The 19,901-nt window shown below is 41.0% G+C and overlaps 1 protein-coding gene across 1 annotated transcript in view; it reads left to right on the top strand.

Moving 5' to 3' along the window:
• Positions 1 to 7,586, top strand: part of UROC1 (urocanate hydratase 1) — a 75,868-nt gene extending 68,282 nt beyond the window's left edge. Inside the window, exons 19-20 of the mRNA XM_006131264.5 lie at positions 4,651 to 4,750; positions 7,341 to 7,586. Coding sequence (XP_006131326.2) covers positions 4,651 to 4,750; positions 7,341 to 7,481 — 241 coding nt within the window. The 3' untranslated portion in view covers positions 7,482 to 7,586. The remainder of the gene's footprint in view (positions 1 to 4,650; positions 4,751 to 7,340) is intronic.
• The last annotated feature ends 12,315 nt before the right edge of the window (positions 7,587 to 19,901 follow it).

Here is a 19,901-nt window from a genome sequence, read left to right as displayed (position 1 = left end):
CAGTCTGTTGCTCACGTCAATCTAGTGGCCAGCTAAGTGAATGCGAGGGAAGATCTGGGCTTCTCTCAGTCCAGACCATCACTGCAATCTTAGCAGGACGCAGACCCAAAGAATCATGCAAGACACCCCGTTCTTAATAGCAGTTTTCTTCCATTGAGATCTATGCATTTTGCCTTGACAGGTTTTTAATCAGTTATTTTGCATCACAATCAGTTATCTGTGACATCTGTTTATGTGAAGGTTGTCCTCCCTGTCATCTGATATCAGCATGTTAGTGCTTCCCTTCCAGGGGTCGTCTGGCTCCGGTTTTGATGAGATGTATAATGCTTTAAATTTGGGGGTGCTTGTTCCTGGCTTCAAGGTCATCCATCTGCCCTGAACTGGTCGTCTTACACAATGGGTCCTTTTGATAGTTTTGTAGCACCCCAGAGTTTCTGGTCCTCCTTTGACCATCTGAATGCTAAACAGCCTTCAAACTTATCTTTCCTTAAACACTCTCATTCCTCATTCACTCATAATTATTTCAAACATCTAACACAAAAACTTGCATCTATATTCTTCTAGTACTAAAACTTCTAATGATAAAAAGCTTATATTTAACTATTTCTAAATGCAATAGAGTGATCATAATGAATCACAAGTATCATTTTGTCTTGAGATCAGATTACAGACATGCACAGCCTGCATGATGCATCTTTACCAAATGGCCCAGAGGCCCTACCTTTCTACTAGTCAGAAATGGTGACTGGCAGCATGATAGTTGATACATAAATTGCAAACTTAAACATGATACTTCTAATCATTATATTAAAGTTCTATTGTGGTCCAGGATATGTTTCTAAATTCCCTAAAATGCTTTGATAATTTAAACCATAAGCTGTAGAGATGGAAAGCAACTAAATCTGAGTCAATAATTTGTAATGAGTCATTTCCATGCTAAATTTAGCCTTTTTTGTCGTCATCTGGCAAAGCTGCCAAAGGATCATGATGCCCATGAGTGCATTTCTTATTTAAATGTATATGATTGATATATTTAGGAATACTTTATTCTATGCATTGATTATGAATGTTCAAACTTCAAGTTATAGAAATGACCATCTAGTTCAGTATTCCCACATCTTTTTTTTTTTTTTTTGGCAAACGACGCCTTTGGCATCTAACTAAATGCCCTATACGCCTTTCATTTTTATATGTAAGTTTCATGTTGTTAGAGGGGCTTTACACTCAATTTTATCTATATTTCTGTTTCTCCTAAATTGGGGGGGGATTACTTTCCTATCTTGTAGAAGTATTGTAAGTTTTGATATCTTTGGCAAAATAACAAAACAAAACTAAACAAAAAAACTTCTAAATCTTAACAGGGACGGGATGGTCCTGAATGGCCAACTGCTGGTTACTACCAGAACACACTTTGGAAATCTCTCCACCTGTGTAACTTCTCTCAATATTTGGAGGGTGCCATTTTTTTCTGTGCAGCAAAAGTGCTGGAACGGCTCGAGGGACAGACTCCCATATAACCCATAGTGGAGCTTTTCTATATTTGGGAATATAGAAAAGCATGGGCCAAATTGGGAGGTTACACTACTGTAAATCTGGAGTAACTGAATCTGTGTCAGAGTGGAATACAAAATGGTGCTCACAAAATTAATCAGAAAATTAGCAAATCAGTGCCAGAACACTATGTGGCACTCTCGGTTGGCCTGAGGGCTGGCATGGCAGTTGGGAGAGATCCCTCTCTGCCCCACCCCTTCAACCGGCGTTCCCATCCCTTCCAGGAGTGCAGAGCTGGGCCCCACTTCCACCTTGCCCAGGGGCCAGCAAGCCTGTCGGCGCCCCTGGATTTAAAGGTCCTAACAATGCCATGCTACTTTCTAGAGAGATTTCTAAAAGCCTTGGTACCGCAGTGATTCTGTTGTTTAATGGACTACTACCCCATCTAGGAGCTGCATCCTCCTTGCATTTGCGTTTTTGGAGGAAAGGAGGAATATTATGAAGCTAAAAAAGAAACAGTCCCCAACCATTACAACAAATCTCTCTGATTTCTTTGCCCTCCAGATACAGATGCTCTTTGGGCCTTAGTTTTTATCCAGCAAACTTGCACTTCAGCAACTAAGAACCTGTGTTGCATTGTAAAGACCACTGAGGACGTGAGAATCAATTGGCCCTGCAATACAGAAATCTCCTTGTGCATGGTGAAAAGTAGCCACCTCATCTCCTTGATCTCAGTTGATGTAGGCTTTTCATGTGTGTGATTTATTTTTCCTCTTTCACTTCCCTGATAACTGATAAAGGAATGTATGTATATACATATGTTAGAAAGAAATCAACTTGACATTGGAATGTTGCTGTTTAGAAAATTCAGAAATGAGGATCGCAATTTAATTTGGCAGCCAGCCTCCTCAATAGATGTTTTGTTTTCACCAGAATTGTCAACAAATCTTATGCTTCTTCTTTTTCCTGCTAAAGAAACATCTTTCCTCTAAAGAAACATCTTTCCTCTATTTTGATTTACTGAGTTATAACCTAACACAACAGAAAACCAGGATTAGTATTTATTTAGTTGAGTCTGCATCATATGCACTGTTGGTGCAGGTACAGAATAACTCCAGCTTAGCCATAATTATAGCAATTGAATGTCATTGATTTCTTGAGGCCTGTTCATTTGAACAAGAATAGATATTAGCAAGAGGTCTATGTAATCTGTAGTAACAAAAAAGCAGAGGTAATTTAAGCACTGAACTACACAGTTGACAGTGTGACATCTTGATTGTGAAAGGGGCCTGTTTTCTTTGATCACCTTAGGAGGAGGCATCTGGAAATTATAGGAGGTAGTTTAGGTCAAAATGCCACATGTTTCTTTAATTACTTGAAAATATTACCTAATGCTAATGAAGGCAAAGTACTCTGTTTTAAAAGTGAGAGGCTTTGTTAGAAAAGCCATCGTAACAAACATGACTTGTTTGGGGTTTAATTTATTGGTGTCATTTCAGATGGTGGGCCTGATTCTAATCTGTTGTTCTGGATGTATGTTAGTGTAATTTCATAGAAAGCAGTGGATTTGCTCTCAATTTACAGTAGAACCTCAGAGTTATGAACTGACCAATCCACCACAAACCTCACTTCAAACTAGAAGTATGCAATCAGGCAGCCAGCAGAGATCAAAACAAACAAATACAGTACAGTCCTGTGTTAGATGTAAACGACTAAAAAATGAAGGGACAGCAGCATTTTTCTTCTGCCTAGTACAGTTTCAAAGCTCTGTTATGTCAATTTCAGTTGTACATTTTTGAAAGAACACCTATAACATTTTGTTCAGAATAACAAATATTTCAGAGTTATGAACAACCTCTTCCCAAGATGTGTGTAACTCTGCTATTCTACTATATTGAGTAGTATATTTAGTGAGATGGGGTATCTGCCCCTTTATATTCCTGCTTCAGAGAATAGTCTTTGAGTTGTGCTTGGAGGGAATATTTTGCCACTGAAAAGAACATTTCTGTAAGTGTAGAGTATTCTCTTTGGAAAAAAAATACAACTAGAGATCTAATTTTCTTATTGTACTATATTGATAGTGGGCTGATCTGATATTAAATTAGGTGCTGATCTGGGTACTCTGGTTTTAAATAGGTTTAATTGAGAGCAGAATTTGGAATTCTAGCTAAAAAGTATCAGTCACATTCAGTGGACCACAGAGAAAGTTGGACCATTCCGTTGGTGAGAGGGAAAGTTTTTAAGCTTCAAGGAGCTCTTCTTCAGTTCTGGGAAAGGTACTCAGAGTGTCACAGCTAAATACAAAGTGGAGCATATTGCTTAGCATAAGTGGTTAAAACATATTTCAAGGGGCCATTCAAAGTGAAGTGGCCCGTCAACACCCCTTCAGTCACAGCGAAGACAGGCACAAGGTCCCTGGGGAGAGGGTGAAGGAAGCAGCTGTGGCGAGTAGTAGTAGGTTATAGATTGTGGTAATAGACCATAAATCCAGTGCCTTTATTCAGTCCTTTCCTCCATATGATTGGAGAGCTGTTAACAGGCCACTTCACCTTGAATGGTCCCTTGAAATATATTTTAATGCTTTATGCTAAATTATCTGTTTCATTTTGTATTTAGCTGTGAGGCTCTGATTATCGGAGTATGAATAGGTTGGTCTGTCTGTCTAGATACCAAAATGACTCCCCCATCACTTTGCTTATCTGAATGCTAGACCTGAATGTAGCACACATGAAAGGCATAATCTTTAAAGAACTCTGTGACTTTAGCTCTTTAATCATCAAGGGTGCTGGCATTTCTGTATTTAGGTTGTTGTGGGTTTTTTTTAAGTAATTGCTATGTGGAACATACTGTTCTCAGGAGACATACAGGAGGCTTAGGCAGAAATGGGTTTGCTGGCTGCTAGTGTGGGAAAGTATAAAATGGGCTTCCTAACGTTTCTATACTAGGACTTTGGTTCCTTGTACTGCTAGCTTTCTATCTTTTAAGTACAAAGACTCACTGACTGCATCCTGTATTCAATTTCAGCAATTTTATCCAGGCCTAATTTAGATTTTCCCTTTTCCCCCAGTGCATCTGACTTGAGTGATGCTTTATAGGATTGGTTTATATATTTTTTAAAAAAAGATGTACTTTAAAAATGCAAATTCTTGTATTTTAAAGGGGTGAAGTGATAAATGGAGGATTTGGCCTTGTTCTGGATGGATCAGAAGAGGCTGAGGAACAAGCTAAAATGATGCTCAGCTGGGATGTTTCCAATGGAGTAAGCAAAATCTGCCTTTCGTTTTGACTCGAAAGATTGCTTTCCTTCTTCAAAACATAAAAATGTTGGTGACCCAGGAACATGCAAGCTGTACCGTGAAACAGGCAGAAAAGTCAGTGGGAGTCTTTCTATCAACTTTAGTCAAAGTCAATGGGCTTTGGAGTCATACCCTAAAAAAGAGACCCAATAAATGTTGGGATTTCAAGACCTTCTCCCGAGAAGATCAAAGCACCCTCAATTCCCACTGAATTCCCAATGCATAAAAATCCTGTTTGTCTCCAATTTACATCAATGAGAGTTTTTTCAATATTGTCAGTGGGGAAAAAAGCAATCTCAAGTTACCTTTGCATGAGGTACTTGTGGCCACTTATATTCATGGGTACATGCCACATGTCCCTCAGTCTAGAGTTTAGTACTAAGTGCCAATTATGTGCAAACTCAAAGTAGTTTATTTGTTTGAACTGCCACGTGCTGGGACCATTTCCCTGGCCTGAGGGAAAGTGTAACACATACTAACACAGAGTGTTTGCCCTCCTTTAATGCCAAGACCAGTATGGGTTTATGACTTTGCTCCCATGCTTGTGCTACTGGAGGTAGTAATTTAGATCAAGCAGCTCATGCTTCTTGGATCCAGAAGTCTGAGGTTCAATTTCTGTAGATATAGTGTCCCACAGTGGCATAATTATATGCAGAAAATTATAAAGGACAAAATGTATTGTATTTTAAGAAGACAGCCTATCCATGATGACTTGATATGTCTCAGACAAACTGAGGCTATTGCTTGCCAATTCTGGTGTGTTCTGTTTTTGTTTTATTTCTGAAAAGAAGTTGATGGATTCAGTTGCCTTCCTTGCATTAGATCAGAAACGAGTTCTCTCCAGAGAACGTGGTAGAAAAAAAACAGTGGGAGGAACTATCCATATGCATTCCCTGTACCAGATCTGATAGAATAGATAAATCATTGAGGAAGACCGAAGAAGATTAAATTAATCTCTAGACTTGAGTAATAGCGGCAGATGCTTAACAAGCATAATTTATCAGAGACAGCCTATAAAACAAAAGTCTGGTAGAAGATACACTTGCAATGTGATTTATTGCATCTAATAGCCCAACTTCTCAACACAGTGTTTAAAAAAAGACAATATTAGAATATTATCTATATTCCTACAGCCACAAATGGAAAGAAATTGGAGAATACACTAGAAGATATACTACCAGGAATAATCCTACATGTGCATGGATATGGACTAGTTGACCTAATACAGGGGTGGCCAACCCGCAGCTCGCAAGCGGCATGTGTCTCTTCAAAGAAAAAATTGCGGCTCTCACACCTGTGGCTCTTCTCATGGTCTCCTGCTCTGACCCTTTTTCCTTGTCTGGGCAGGGCCTACTTGGGCCCCACACGGCTCTTAAAGGGGCAGCACTTTTTTGTTTTGTTTTTATGTTTTTTGCTCAACAACTTCTTTCCCTCGGCTCTTTGCACTGTATCCACCACTATTTTGGTTCTTTGTCTGTAATGGGTTGGCCATCCCTGACCTAATAGATATTTTAGTTCTATAATTCTCAAAATGTATTCATCCTAAATTGATCACATGCTTATGTACTTTGCTGAACTGGGACTTTAAACATTTGCCTACTGTAATGACTTTGAGCCTGACCAAATACTTCAACCCCCGCTTTGTAATGAATAATAAAATCATATTTCTAGGCCCATTGTGTTGAGCCTGCATCAAGACTGAGTAAGCAGCTCAGGATCTGGCTGTGATGTTTGTGTTAAATGGCACAACAGATACATGACATAATACATTAATAATTGAGAATCTATATAGCATGAATAAATTCATGATGAGTCTAAACCAAGAAGTTCAGAGCTAATTCTGACCTTCTCCATGTTTGTATCTGCCATTTTTCCTCAGATCTATTTTACAAATAAAGATGACTTTGAATCTTAGCATTTATTTTAAAGTATCAGGAGGAGGTTTGATCTATCACTATGGTTTGGGCATAACTCTGCCATCGACATTCTTAACCTTCCAGTTCTATAGACTGTGGGCTGAATTCTTTGCTGGTGTAAATTGACTACAGCTTCATTGATGTCAGCAGAGCTAAGCCCATATGGCCCCTTGGTCTCAAATCTTTCTAAGGGTTCAATTTGAAAAATATGTGCAGTGATCTCAGCATCCTACCAGGCAACTATTTGCCTCATTATAAAATCAGTGATTGTTTCAGACAGACTTAGGTCTGAAACAGCAGCTAGTTTTGCAGAGCTGAATTAAGATGCAATAATTTTTCCTTCTGATGGACTTTTGCAAAGCATCTGTTTACAATGTGTCTTGCTCTAGCCAGTGCTATCAGCCTATAATTTTTATTTGGAATAAAATGCATCAAGATCATCCAAAAACTTTTTAAAAATTGCTTAGGATGAAAGAGCAAGTATTTCACAAATTATTTTTTATATCGGCGAAGAAACTGAGAAATAGCATCAATTACATAGATATTATAATTAAATGTTGGGGGGTGGGGAGTGAGGAATTGGGGAGATACAGTTGCATTTTTACATCTATTTATTTTCACATTTGTGATCTGACAGGTGGCTAGACGCTGTTGGTCGGGAAACAGTAATGCTTATGAAACGATCTGCCAAGCAATGGAAGAAACTGATAAATTAAAGGTGACTCTCCCACACAAGGTGGAAGATGAAAGCATTGTGGAGCAAGCCCTACATCGTTAATTGTATTCTGAATTCATTGTGCTCCTTTCAGGCACACTTTGAAGTTGTGGTCTTGTTACCCTACCTCATTGTCTGATAAGATAATAAATGCAAGGTTCTCTCCCATGTGAGCAGTTGTTTCCCTTCATCATTAGCATGGTAATACTGAGGCTTGCTTCATTCAGGATCTGAGCTAAACTCCATTGGTCACCGGAAGTTTTTCCTTTGACTTCACTGAGATTACTCCTGGAGTAAGATACTGTTCAGGGTATCCAATAAGGGCATGGAAATCTGGGCCTAACTAATGAAGCTACATAAAAATATCCATTCCTGTCTGACTGTTCAGAAAGCTGAGCAGTTCTGAGTTAGGGTCCAGGAGTTCTCCTTTCTACCAGTTTCTGCCACAGTCTCACTCCACTACCTTAAGCAAATCATTTCACATCTTTGTGAGGTAAATTCAGTGCTGATATAATCACATTCATCTTCCATTCACTTTTGTTGGACTTGTGCTTGCTTATGGTAAGGCTGGATATATATTCTGTACCTCAGTTTCTCCACATGTAAAGCACGGATTACAATAATGACCTCCAGGACCCTTAAGTATGCATGAACATTTTCACAATGTTTGGAAATGAAGCACATGATCTACATACTTCATATGATTGTCCAGGAGCTGCCAGGCAGGGGGAAGATGTGCACCTTGCAGAAACATGGATACTGCCCACTTTGGCTCACAGTTAGGGGGAAAGAATGTGACTAACTCTGCTTTTGCCCTTGCATAAAGCATCTGCAGCCACTAACTAGTTAACTTGTATTTAAATTGTGTCCTCCAGATGTAACCTGATATGTAGCTTCGTTTCTCCATGCTGGAGCCATAGTGTCAGCCATGGTCACTCATGTTGCTTCTTAGCACCCAAATCCTTAGATCTTTGTTTGCAAGTGCCATCACCGGCAATCTGAATTTTTAGTCTGTGAAGCTGACGGAAATGAACAGGAATTGCTTTGGACTGACATAGGTTTGAGACATTCAAAGGCAAAAAGGTACTTTGTACTGAGAGTAAATTGACTTATCCATAATTGCAGTGGGATTTCTGATCCTTCTGTAGATGGAAGTCATTTTTCTAAAAGCATAAGAGATATTTTGTGAAACTCTGTCCTGGCAATAGTTTTTGGTAAAAGAATAAACCTATTGTTATCTTGCTTTTAATATGGCTTAGCAGCAAAGGCTTGATTAAAGTCATATTGGGATATGTTTAACAGTTAAGGCCAAGATATTAATTAATAGGAGCCTATTAAGTTCTTGAATCCACAGTGCTTTCAGTATTGGCCAACTTTTTGGAGGGAAGAGAGAAATTTTGACATTTCTAATTCAATAAAATTGGGGAAAATGTAAAAATGTGCCCCCTATTTTTAGACCAGTTCTAATACATACACAAACACACACACGTTATATGCACAGGTGAACTGCTCAGAGGTATAGTAGTGTATTAGTATATGGTATTTTCAGTAATTTTTAGTGTTAGATATTATCAACTCCAGCCAATTTAACAGTTACTAGGATTTTCGCTGATGGCAATATTATTAAGTATGCAATATTATTAACTCTTTTGAAAAAGTCCCCATTTAAAAACATTTCTGAATTGATACCAGTTTCTTCAACTTCTCTTTGTATTCCCTTTCTAATGTATCAATAGTGGTTTCATGACTGATTGCTCTGAGCTCCATTAGAGTTCTTGCATACACAGTCTGCATGTGGACAAGGGGATTCATCATCTCATTTAGCAATTCCAAAGTTAGACCATTTCTTATCTGGCAGTTAGTACTCATGAAAGCCACTGACAAAGCAGCTGTCTCATCTCCACTGAGTGCTGGTCCATGAGAACCTTCTCCTGCAATTAGTACATTAGCTCACATGCAGAGGATTATGCTATAGCTCTAAAGGTTCCAACACTTCTGATGACCGATATAAAGTGTTGGTATGATGCCACATGATGGAATTTCTGAGGCATGGATAGAAATCACTTTTCCAGGGCAGAGTTCAACTGTCTTAACTATCAAATGAAGAACATGACCAAACTGGGTCAGATCAATGGTCCATCTAGCCCAGTATGTGACTTCCGACAGTGCCTGGTGCCAAGTGATTCAGAGGGAATGAACAGAACAGGGCAATTATTGAGTGATCCATCCTGTCATCCATTATCAGCCTCTGGCAGTCAGAGGTTTAGGGACACCCAGAACATGGCTTGAATCCCTAACCATCTTAACTAATAGCCATCGATGGGACCTATACTCCAGAAAGTTTTCTTTCTCTTTCCTATCCTTTCTCTTCCTGCAATGCCCTGCCTCATCCAATGCACACCTTCCAACTTCTATAACAAATTAAGCAGGCTTCCTGAGGACAATGGCCTATTGTAGAGCACCACCCTTAGTCATCCCAAGAGTAGGTCTCATCCTATGCACTGAATGAGGCAGGGAGCCCATGGAAAAAGTACTATATAACAATGTAGTTCAAGACTGTATCATATGGCATAGGTAAAAGAGAGGGTAAATCAAACAGAAAAGGTAACCTTAATTCTGTCATTTTCTAACTTTGGAATATTTGATTTTGCATCCTTTACAGTCTTATAACAGTTTCTTTGTGTATCAGTATATACAGGGCTTGACAAATGGTGGCGAAAGCTGCTCGTCAGCCCCACACTGCGCATGCGCAAGAGCCGCATTGCGCATGTGCGTGCCACCGGCAAATGGGGTGCATGGCTGAAATCTACTCACCATGGGTGAGTAGATTCTATAGTTTGTTGAGTCCTGAGTATATGTACATAGTAAAGTGATATGTTCCGAATTGTCTGTCCTTGGCTTGATAGCTGGAATATTGCATCAGAAACAATGGGCCATATAACTACCTCACAAACCCACACACAGCTTGGTCTTCTTTTGCCAGCTGTGTTTTTTCTGTGCTGCTGGAATGCAGTTCAAGTTCTACTTCTCTGTGATATTCCCAACTAGTTTCACAGCCAAATGCTAGGGTTTGCTGATCTCCATACCATACATAAAAAAGACTTGTAAAATAAGTCTATAAGATGTGGGTGTGAAAGCATGTTTGTGGCAAAAATTCATAAGCTGATATTAAAATACATGTGTGGAAGACAAACTATTCTGTTTTCTTGTGCAACAGACAAGCAATTTGATATTGCTATGAGTATGAAACAGAAAGGAATTTTAGTGCATCTACCTGCATGAGGGATTGCCTGAAAAAAAAGATCACCTTAGATTTGCACAAAAGACACAATTGGGAGTCTCTAAGGGTATGTCTAGACTACATGTCTCTGCCAACAGAGGCATGAAAATTAGGCTACCCAACACAGTCAAAGAAGCCGGGATTTAAATATCCTCAGCTTCATTAAAATAACATGGCCGCCGCGCTCTGCCAGCTCAGCTGATCGTCGGCACAGCACGCGAGACAAGACACAGATTGGACAACAGGGGAAGCCTTTGTTGACCGCTCCCTTATGCCTCGTGAACAGGGCCAGCCCGAGGTATTCTGGTGCCCCGGGCACGGTGCATGTGCGGGCCCACCCATGGGGAGCGGGCCCGCCCCCAGGGCGCACAGCGCATGCGCGGCCCGGCTACAGCCACTGGCATGGCTGTTGCTGCTGGCACACATGCCGGGCCGTGTAGGGCCCCGTGGCCATGGGGGGAAGGGCATTGCTGGCCGGCGCTGAGGGGATGCGGGCGGGCTGGTGCTGTGGGAGCCGGGTGCGTGGCACCTGATGGCAGCTGTAAGGGACGCCGCGTGCCCCTTACAGCTGCCGTCAGGCGCCCCCCATCAGTTGGCGGCCTGGACAGCTGTCCGGCTCGCCCATGCCTCCATCCGGCCCTGTTCATGAAACAAGATTTAGAGGAGCAGTCAACAATGTCTTCCCTGTTGACCGAGCCGCGTCTTGACTCGCACGCTGTGCCGACGATCAGTTGAGCTGGCACAGCATGGTGGCCATGTTTATTTTAATGAAGCTGGGGATAGTTAAATCCCGTCTTCTTTGACTGTCAGGTAGCCTAGTTTACATGCCTCTGTCGGCAGAGGCATGTGTTCTAGACATACCCTAATTGAACAGAAAAGCAATGCCAGAAACATTAGCTAAAAAAGTCCAATGGTGGTAAGCACTAAATCTTTTCAACAAAGTTAACATCAAAGAAAGCCAGGAAAATGTAAAACAGCATCATGATTTAAGTTGTGGGTTAATTCAGTGCACGTCCAAACTGTGAAATTCCATTGAGTTTGAACCTGTGTGTTTGAATTTGCCTACCCTGGCTTATGTAAATATAACTAATGTCATTCAGGAAAGTGGTGTTCCTAGGCCAACAGAAAAACTCCTATGAGCATAGGCTGTGCCTATACTAGTATAGCTATGTCACTATAGTCTTAGTAATGTAGACATGGCCTTAGAAACTGAATCCTAAATTCTAGTCTCTTTTGCTTCTCTGAAGAACAGACTTGTATCTTTAGAGTATTATTTTTATGGTCTTCTGCTCCAGCTCCAGTTAACACTATTGCTGTGTGACGTTCAAAATGGTACAAAAAAATTAAGACCATATTAAAAATTGTTTGAAGATCATTCAGCAGTTTTCTTTCATATAGCCAACATTAACCTGCAGCAAAACCAAACTGCATAGGATGGGCTTCCTGTCACAGAGTAATTCTATACAGAGCCAAATGGAAATTCTTTTTCCTCTCTTCTCCTATGCCCACCAATAACCGTGCTGACAAAGGGTTTGATATAGCCTGATGTAAGTAGAAAAAGTTTTGTTCCATGTTTTCTAATCCTAGCATTAGGGTTATGTAATAATGTTTTGTTCTAACTGCCAGGAAAGATAATGGAGCATATAATTGAGGAATGCTTCTGCAAACATCCGGAAGATAATAAGATAACAAGTAACAGTCAGCATGGATTTGTCAAGAACAAATCCTATCAAACCAACCTGATAGCTTTCTTTGATAGGATAATAAGGCTTGTGTATAAGGAGGAAGTAGTAGACATGGTATACCTGGACTTTATTAAAGCATTTGATACAGTCTTGCACAACTTTCTTGTCAATAAGTGAGGGAAATACAATGTAGATAAGGCTACTATAAGGTGGGTGCATAGCTGGTTGGATAACCATTCTCAAAGGGTAGTTATCAATGGTTTGCAGGCCATAGCTGGAAGGCCATAGCAAGTGGGGTCCCACAGGGATTAGTTTTCGGACCAATTGTGTTCAATATCTTCATAGATAATTTAGAGAATGGCTTAGGGAGTAAGCTTATAAAATTTGTAGATGATACCAAGAGGAGAGGGGTTGCAAGTGCTTTAGCGGATATAGTCATAGTTCAAAATGATCTGAACAAACTAGAGAAATAGTCTGTGGTAAATAGGATGAAGTTCAATAAGGCCAAATGCAAAGTACTCCACACTTAGGGAGGAACAATCAGTTTCACACATACAAAATGGGAAGTGACTATGTAGGAAGGAGTACTGCAGAATGGGATCTAGGGGTCATAATGGACCACAAGCTAAATATGAGTCAACAGTGTGATACTACTGCAAAAAAAGCAAACATCATTGTGGGATGCATTAACAGGAGTGTCGTGAACAAGACATGAGAAGTTATTCTTCCCATATATTCTGCGCTGATTAGGCCTCAACTGGAGTATAATGTCCAGTTCTGGGCATGACATTTCAGGAAAGATGTGGAGAAATTGGAGAAGGCCCATAGAAGAGCAATAAAAATGATTACAGATCTAGAAAACATGACGTAAGAGGGAAGACTGAAAGGATTGGGTTTGTTTAGTTTAGAAAAGGGAAGACTGAGAGAGGACATGATAGCAACTTTTAAGTACCTAAAAGGATGTTACAACGAGGAGGGAGAAAAATTATTATTCTTAACCTCTGACTATAGGACAAGAAGCAATGGGCTTAAGTTGCAACAAGTGAGGTTTAGTTGGACATGAGGAAAAACTTTCTGTCAGGGTGATAATGCACTGGAATAAATTGCCTATGCAAGTTGTGAAATCTCCCTCACTGGAGATATTTAAGACCAGGTTAGACAGACATCTGTCAGGGATGATGTAGATGGTGGTTGGTCCTGCCATGAGAGCAGGAGACTGGATTCGATGACCTCCTGAAGTCTCTTCCAGTTCTAGTGTTCTATGATTCCATGATTCTATTACTTTGGCCCAAAGATTAGTTTTTTATATAAAAAATATTTATTATGGTCTACTACTAATTCCTCAATATTGATGTGTCTTTTGTATTTCCTATTATTGATTGCCTGCAATGTTGAGTTCAGATTCAGCTCATTTCCTTTCCAGGCATAATAGAACTTTGTTGGGACTAGCATGTTCTTCAAACAAACATTTGTCATACTATCCTCTATGGGATTCTTGAGATTGGAAGTGATCTTTTTTGGGGGGTTATATATACTATATAAGGTCATATATCACTTTCCCTTTCTGCCTTGTGACTAATGCACAATAAACCAGGTTGATGCCAACTCTCTGCACCCTCTTAGTGTCTGAGGTGCCATTCTAAAATACAGCATGTTCTCATTCAAGATAATAATTGTTCTCCTGCTCACTTACCATACTATTTACAGTTCATAGAATCATAGAATAATAGGACTGGAAGGGACCTCAAGAGGTCATCGAGTCCAGCCCCCAGCCCTCAAGGCAGGACCAAGCTCCACCTACACCATCCCTGACAGATGTCTATCTAACCTGTTCTTAAATATCTCCAGAGAGGGAGATTCCACCACCTCCCTTGGCAATTTATTCCAATATTTGACCACCCTGACAGTTAGGAATTTTTTCCTAATGTCCAATCTAAACCTCCCCTGCTGCACTTTAAGCCCATTACTCCTTGTCCTGTCCTCAGAAACCAAGAGGAACAAATTTTCGCCTTCCTCCTTGTGACACCCTTTTAGATATTTGAAAACCGCTATCATGTCCCCCCCTTAATCTTCTTTTTTCCAAACTAAACAAGCCCAGTTCATGAAGCCTGGCTTCATAGGTCATGTTCTCTAGACCTTTAATCATTCTTGTCGCTCTTCTCTGTACCCTTTCCAATTTCTCCACATCTTTCTTGAAATGTGGCGCCCAGAACTGGACACAGTACTCCAGCTGAGGCCTAACTAGTGCAGAGTAGAGCGGCAGAATGACTTCACGAGTTTTACTTACAACACACCTGTTGATACAACCTAGAATCATATTTGCTTTTTTTGCAACAGCATCACACTGTTGACTCATATTCAACTTGTGGTCCACTATGACCCCTAGATCCCTTTCTGCCATGCTCCTTCCTAGATAGTCGCTTCCCATCTTGTACGTATGGAACTGATTGTTCCTTCCTAAGTGGAGCACTTTGCATTTCTCTTTATTAAACCTCATCCTGTTTACCTCTGACCATTTCTCTAACTTGGTAAGGTCATTTTGAATTATGTCCCTATCCTCCAAAGAAGTTGCAGCCCCACTCAGTTTGGTATCATCTGCAAACTTAATAAGCGTACTCTCTATCCCAATATCTACATCATTGATGAAGATATTGAACAGTAAGGGTCCCAAAACAGACCCTTGAGGAACTCCACTTGTTATCCCTTTCCAGCAGGATTTAGAACCGTTAACAACAACTCTCTGACTACGGTTATCCAGCCAATTATGCACCCACCTTATCGTGGCCCTATCTAAGTTATATTTGCCTAGTTTATCAATAAGAATATCATGCGAGACCGTATCAAATGCCTTACTAAAGTCTAGGTATATGACATCTACCGCTTCTCCCTTATCCACAAGGCTCGTTATCTTATCAAAGAAAGCTATCAGATTAGTTTGGCATGACTTGTTCTTCACAAACCCATGCTGGCTATTCCCTATCACTTTATTACCTTCCAAGTGTTTGCATAGGATTTCCTTAATTACCTGCTCCATTATCTTCCCCGGGACAGACGTTAAACTGACCGGTCTATAGTTTCCTGGGTTGCTCTTATTCCCCTTTTTATAGATGGGCACAATATTTGCCCTTTTCCAGTCTTCTGGAATCTCCCCTGTCTGCCATGATTTTTCAAAGATCATAGCTAAAGGCTCAGATACCTCCTCTATCAGCTCCTTGAGTATCCTGGGATGCATTTCATCAGGACCTGGTGACTTGCTGACATCTAACTTTCCTAAGTGATTTTTAACTTGTTCTTTGTGTATCCTATCTTCTAAACTTACCCTCTCTCTGCTTGTATTCACTACGTTAGGCACACCTCCAGACTTCTCGGTGAAGACCGAAACAAAGAAGTCATTGAGCATCTCCGCCATTTCCAAGTTTCCTGTTACTGCTTCTCCCTCCTCACTAAGCAGTGGGCCTACCCTGTCCTTGGTCTTCCTCTTGCTTTTAATGTATTTATAAAAGGTCTTCTTGTTTCCCTTTATGCCTGTAGCTAGTTTGATCTCATTTTGTGCCTTTGCCTTTCTAATCTTGCCCCTGCATTCCCGTGTTGCTTGCCTATATTCATCCTTTGTTAGTTGTCCTAGTTTCCATTTTTTATGAGACTCCTTTTTTATTTTGAGATTGTGCAAGATCTCCTTGTTAAGCCAAGCTGGTCTTTTGCCATATTTTCTATCTTTCCTACACAGCGGAATTGTTTGCTTTTGGGCCCTTAACAACGTCCCTTTGAAATACTTCCAACTCTCCTCAGTTGTTTTTCCCTTCAGTCTTGCTTCCCATGGGACCTTACCTACAAGTTCTCTGAGCTTATCAAAATCTGCCTTCCTGAAATCCATTACCTCAATTGTGCTGGTCTCCCTTCTACCTTTCCTTAAGATCATGAACTCTATTATTTCGTGATCACTGTCCCCTATACTGTCTTCCACTTTCAAGTTCTCAACTAGTTCCTCCCTATTTGTTAAAACCAAATCCAGAACAGCTTCTCCTCTGGTAGCTTTTTCAACCTTCTGAAACAGAAAGTTGTCTCCAATGCAGTCCAGAAACTTATTGGATAGCCTGTGCCTCGCTGTGTTAGTTTCCCAACATATGTCTGGATAGTTGAAGTCCCCCATCACCACCAAATCTTGGGCTTTGGATAGTTTTGTTAATTGTTTAAAAAAGGCCTCATCCATTGTTTAAAAGGTGGCCTGTAGTAGACTCCTAGCATGATATCACCTTCGTTTTTTACCCCTTTTAGCTTAACCCAGAGACTCTCTACACAGCTATCTCCTACATTCATCTCCACTTCAGTCCAAGTGTGTACATTTTTAATATACAAGGCAACCCCTCCTCCCTTTTTTCCCTGTCTGTCCTTCCTGAGCAAGCCGTACACATGCTTTGTGTTTCTTCCTTAGCAAGAACAGAGACCTGGAGTACTGCTAACAATGTACCATGCTTCATTTCTCATTCTCCATAGATACTCCAACTTGTTACAAAGGGTTGCTGGTCACAGAAACAGTCCAACAGACATTTCCTAAGAAAAATGATAAAAAGAATTATCACCAGAAAGCATCCAAAACAATTACATTGTCAGGGCCTGCAGTGATGAGGTGCTGCAAAGATGCCCCACCCCAAGTTATGAGTAACGCAGACATAAAGGGCAAAGACTGGCATTCTAGTCACCACCACCTAGGGGCCTTGTGTATCATGAAGACTCACATTATGACGTCCCCTTTGCCCAAGCATATTATGGAAAGGGGTCGTCTTGTGTTCCTACTCTCATACACTGCATAAGACCAGCCACAACTGAAACCTATGTGCCTTTATTACACCCCAATATTAATACACTACAGAAGGTATTTGCAAATAATCGTAGCTTGTCAATAACTTCATATTGTTGGAACTATTATCAGTTAATAAGGGCTTCACATTAAGAAACAATTCTTGTGGTTCAAGATTAAACGCAAAATTATACCGAGAAATTAATTTTTAAAATGGAACTGTGTCGGCATAGTGCTAAAGCACCATCTACTGGCTGTTTCTCAGAATACTATTAACATCTAAATTGTACAAGTTGGATCAGTGTGGCCCAGCATACTTGGGACCTGACTGGTCCCGAACAAGGGAATTTGCCGGACATGGGGAGATCCCCTGTCACTGGCCTCCCAAGCACCCGCCAGCTCTGCTTCTGGCCCCAGCCTGCCACCTCTGCCTTCAACCAGCTGTGCTGCCAGGTCTGGCTGGACCCTTCAGCCCCAGAATTCCCAGCTGTGCTGCAGGCCCCCTTGCCACAGTACTCCTGGTGCTGCCTGATCCTCCTTCCCCAGGGCTCCTAGCCATATCACAGGGTTCACTGTGCTGCCCCTGCTGCACTCCTGGCTGCACAGCTGGAACTTCCCACGCCACCTAAGCCTCGTGCTGCAGAACTCCTCACCATGTGGTGGGGCTGCCTGCACTGTTTGAGCCCCTGCCACAGGACTCCTTATGCCGCCAAAGCCCACTGCTGCAGGGCTCCTGGCTGCATTGCAGGACTCCCCAAGCCACCTGAGCCTTCTGATGCTGTGCTTCCTACATTGCCCAAGTCCCCTGCCCACCACTGACCTCCCTGCCCCTGGAACATTAGTCCAGGAACATCCATGGTCCAGTTTAGGAAGGTACAACCTGTAGTTAATTTGCACTTTTTGCAGAAATAACAGTCACCTTTTATATGGAGATAGTGAAGAAGGAGACAGGAGAAGGCTGAATTCCATGTTCAGTTTTAGTCTGTGTACTGGAGTATAAGTTTCGGACTACATATTACTCTCCAGTCACTGCAGGTATCAAGTCTGTGATATAAATAAAAGGTTTTTCACAAAGATCAAAGCTAGTATATGGCTTTTATGTAGTAAGTAAACTCACTTATTCAATTGAATTCTGCATTCCTCAGTGTGTGTTCTCTTTTCGGACCTTGTTTCTCCTCCTTCCATAACTGCCTTTTTGGCTATGTCTAGACTGCCGAGAAAAGTTGGAAAAAGATACGCAAATTGTGAACTGCAATTTGCATATCTTTTTCTGCCTTTTTTTTTGAAAGAGGCTTTTCTGAAATTTGGCCCATCTACATTTGGCCAAATTTTGGAAAAAAGTCCTCTTTCAGAACATCCCTTATTCCTCTCTCTGAAAGGAATACAGGGATGCCAAAAGAACACGTCTGCTTTTTCGGAAACTGTTCCAAAAACGTGGACACGTTCCTTGCACGCGGCAGAGCTTTCCCGGGATACCTCCAGTGTCCTGGAAAAGCTCTGCAGTCTGGACATAGCCTTAGTTTCCTTCCCTCTTTCTTTTCTTTGTGCCTTCTGTCCTTCCTTTGCTCTGTTTTTCCCACTGCCGTGGGGGATACTGACCTAGTTTCCCATAACAGCTGATAAACTGATCTGCAATGCAAAATTAGGCTTCTTAGAGTGACACCCATATGTTCTGAGTTGATACTGAAGATTGGGTATAGTTGCCAGTTTTGATTGGATGTATTCTTGGAGATTTCATCACATGACAATCTTTAATTAAAGATCTGTGGCACCTTATAGACTAACTGAAGTGTAGGAGCATAAGCTTTCGTGGGCAAAGACCATGCATCTGATGAAGTGGGTCTTTGCCCACGAAAGCTTATGCTCCTACACTTCAGTTAGTCTATAAGGTGCCACAGGACTCCTCGCCGCTTTTAATTAAAGATTAATCTTTCATTCCTGGAGACTCCTGGCCAATCCTAAAGGATTGGCAACCCTAGAACTGGGCAGTCACATCTCTCAGGCTTGATCTATACAGTTTAACTATTAATTTAAATATTTTGAATAGGGTATGTGTAATATATTACTAAAAAGTTAAATCTGTAGAACCTCTATAGGGACAGAGTTATAGAGAGAGATGCCTTACACTCATTTGGTAGTTTATTTCATAAATTTAGGAGCATAAGCTAATACCAGAATAATCACCTTTGATAGCTGTATGTTTTCAAATGGATTTATAGTTAAAAGCAGTACACAAATTGTGTTAATTATCACCATTTCTGGCTTTCTAGAATTAAGCAGACAAAAGACAAATAGTTACACTAGGTTCACATTTGTATTGGTAGGGTCATTTCACAATGAGAGTTAGACACATATTCTCTAGGGCTGTGTCTAGACTGGCCAGTTTTTCCGGAAAATCAGCCGCTTTTCCGGAAAAACTTGCCAGCTGTCTACACTGGCCGCTTGAATTTCCGCAAAAGCACTGACTTCCTACTGTAAGAAATCAGTGCTTTTTGCGGAAATACTATGCTGCTCCCGTTCGGGCATAAGTCCCTTTTGCGCAAAACTCAGTGTAGACAGCTGAGATTTGTTTTGCGCAAAAAAGCCCCGATCGCGAAAATGGCGATCAGGGCTTTTTTGCGCAAAAGGGTGTCTAGATTGGCCACGGACGCTTTTCCGCAAAAAGTGCTTTTGCGGAAAAGCGTCCGTGCCAATCTAGACGCTCTTTTCTGAAAATGCTT

The sequence above is a fragment of the Pelodiscus sinensis genome, chromosome 11 (assembly GCF_052426305.1).
Source record: "Pelodiscus sinensis isolate ZL-2025 chromosome 11, ASM5242630v1, whole genome shotgun sequence".
NCBI lineage: Eukaryota > Metazoa > Chordata > Testudines > Trionychidae > Pelodiscus > Pelodiscus sinensis.
The sequence above is the reverse complement of the archived record's forward strand: the minus strand, read 5'-3'. Positions and strand labels throughout refer to the sequence as shown.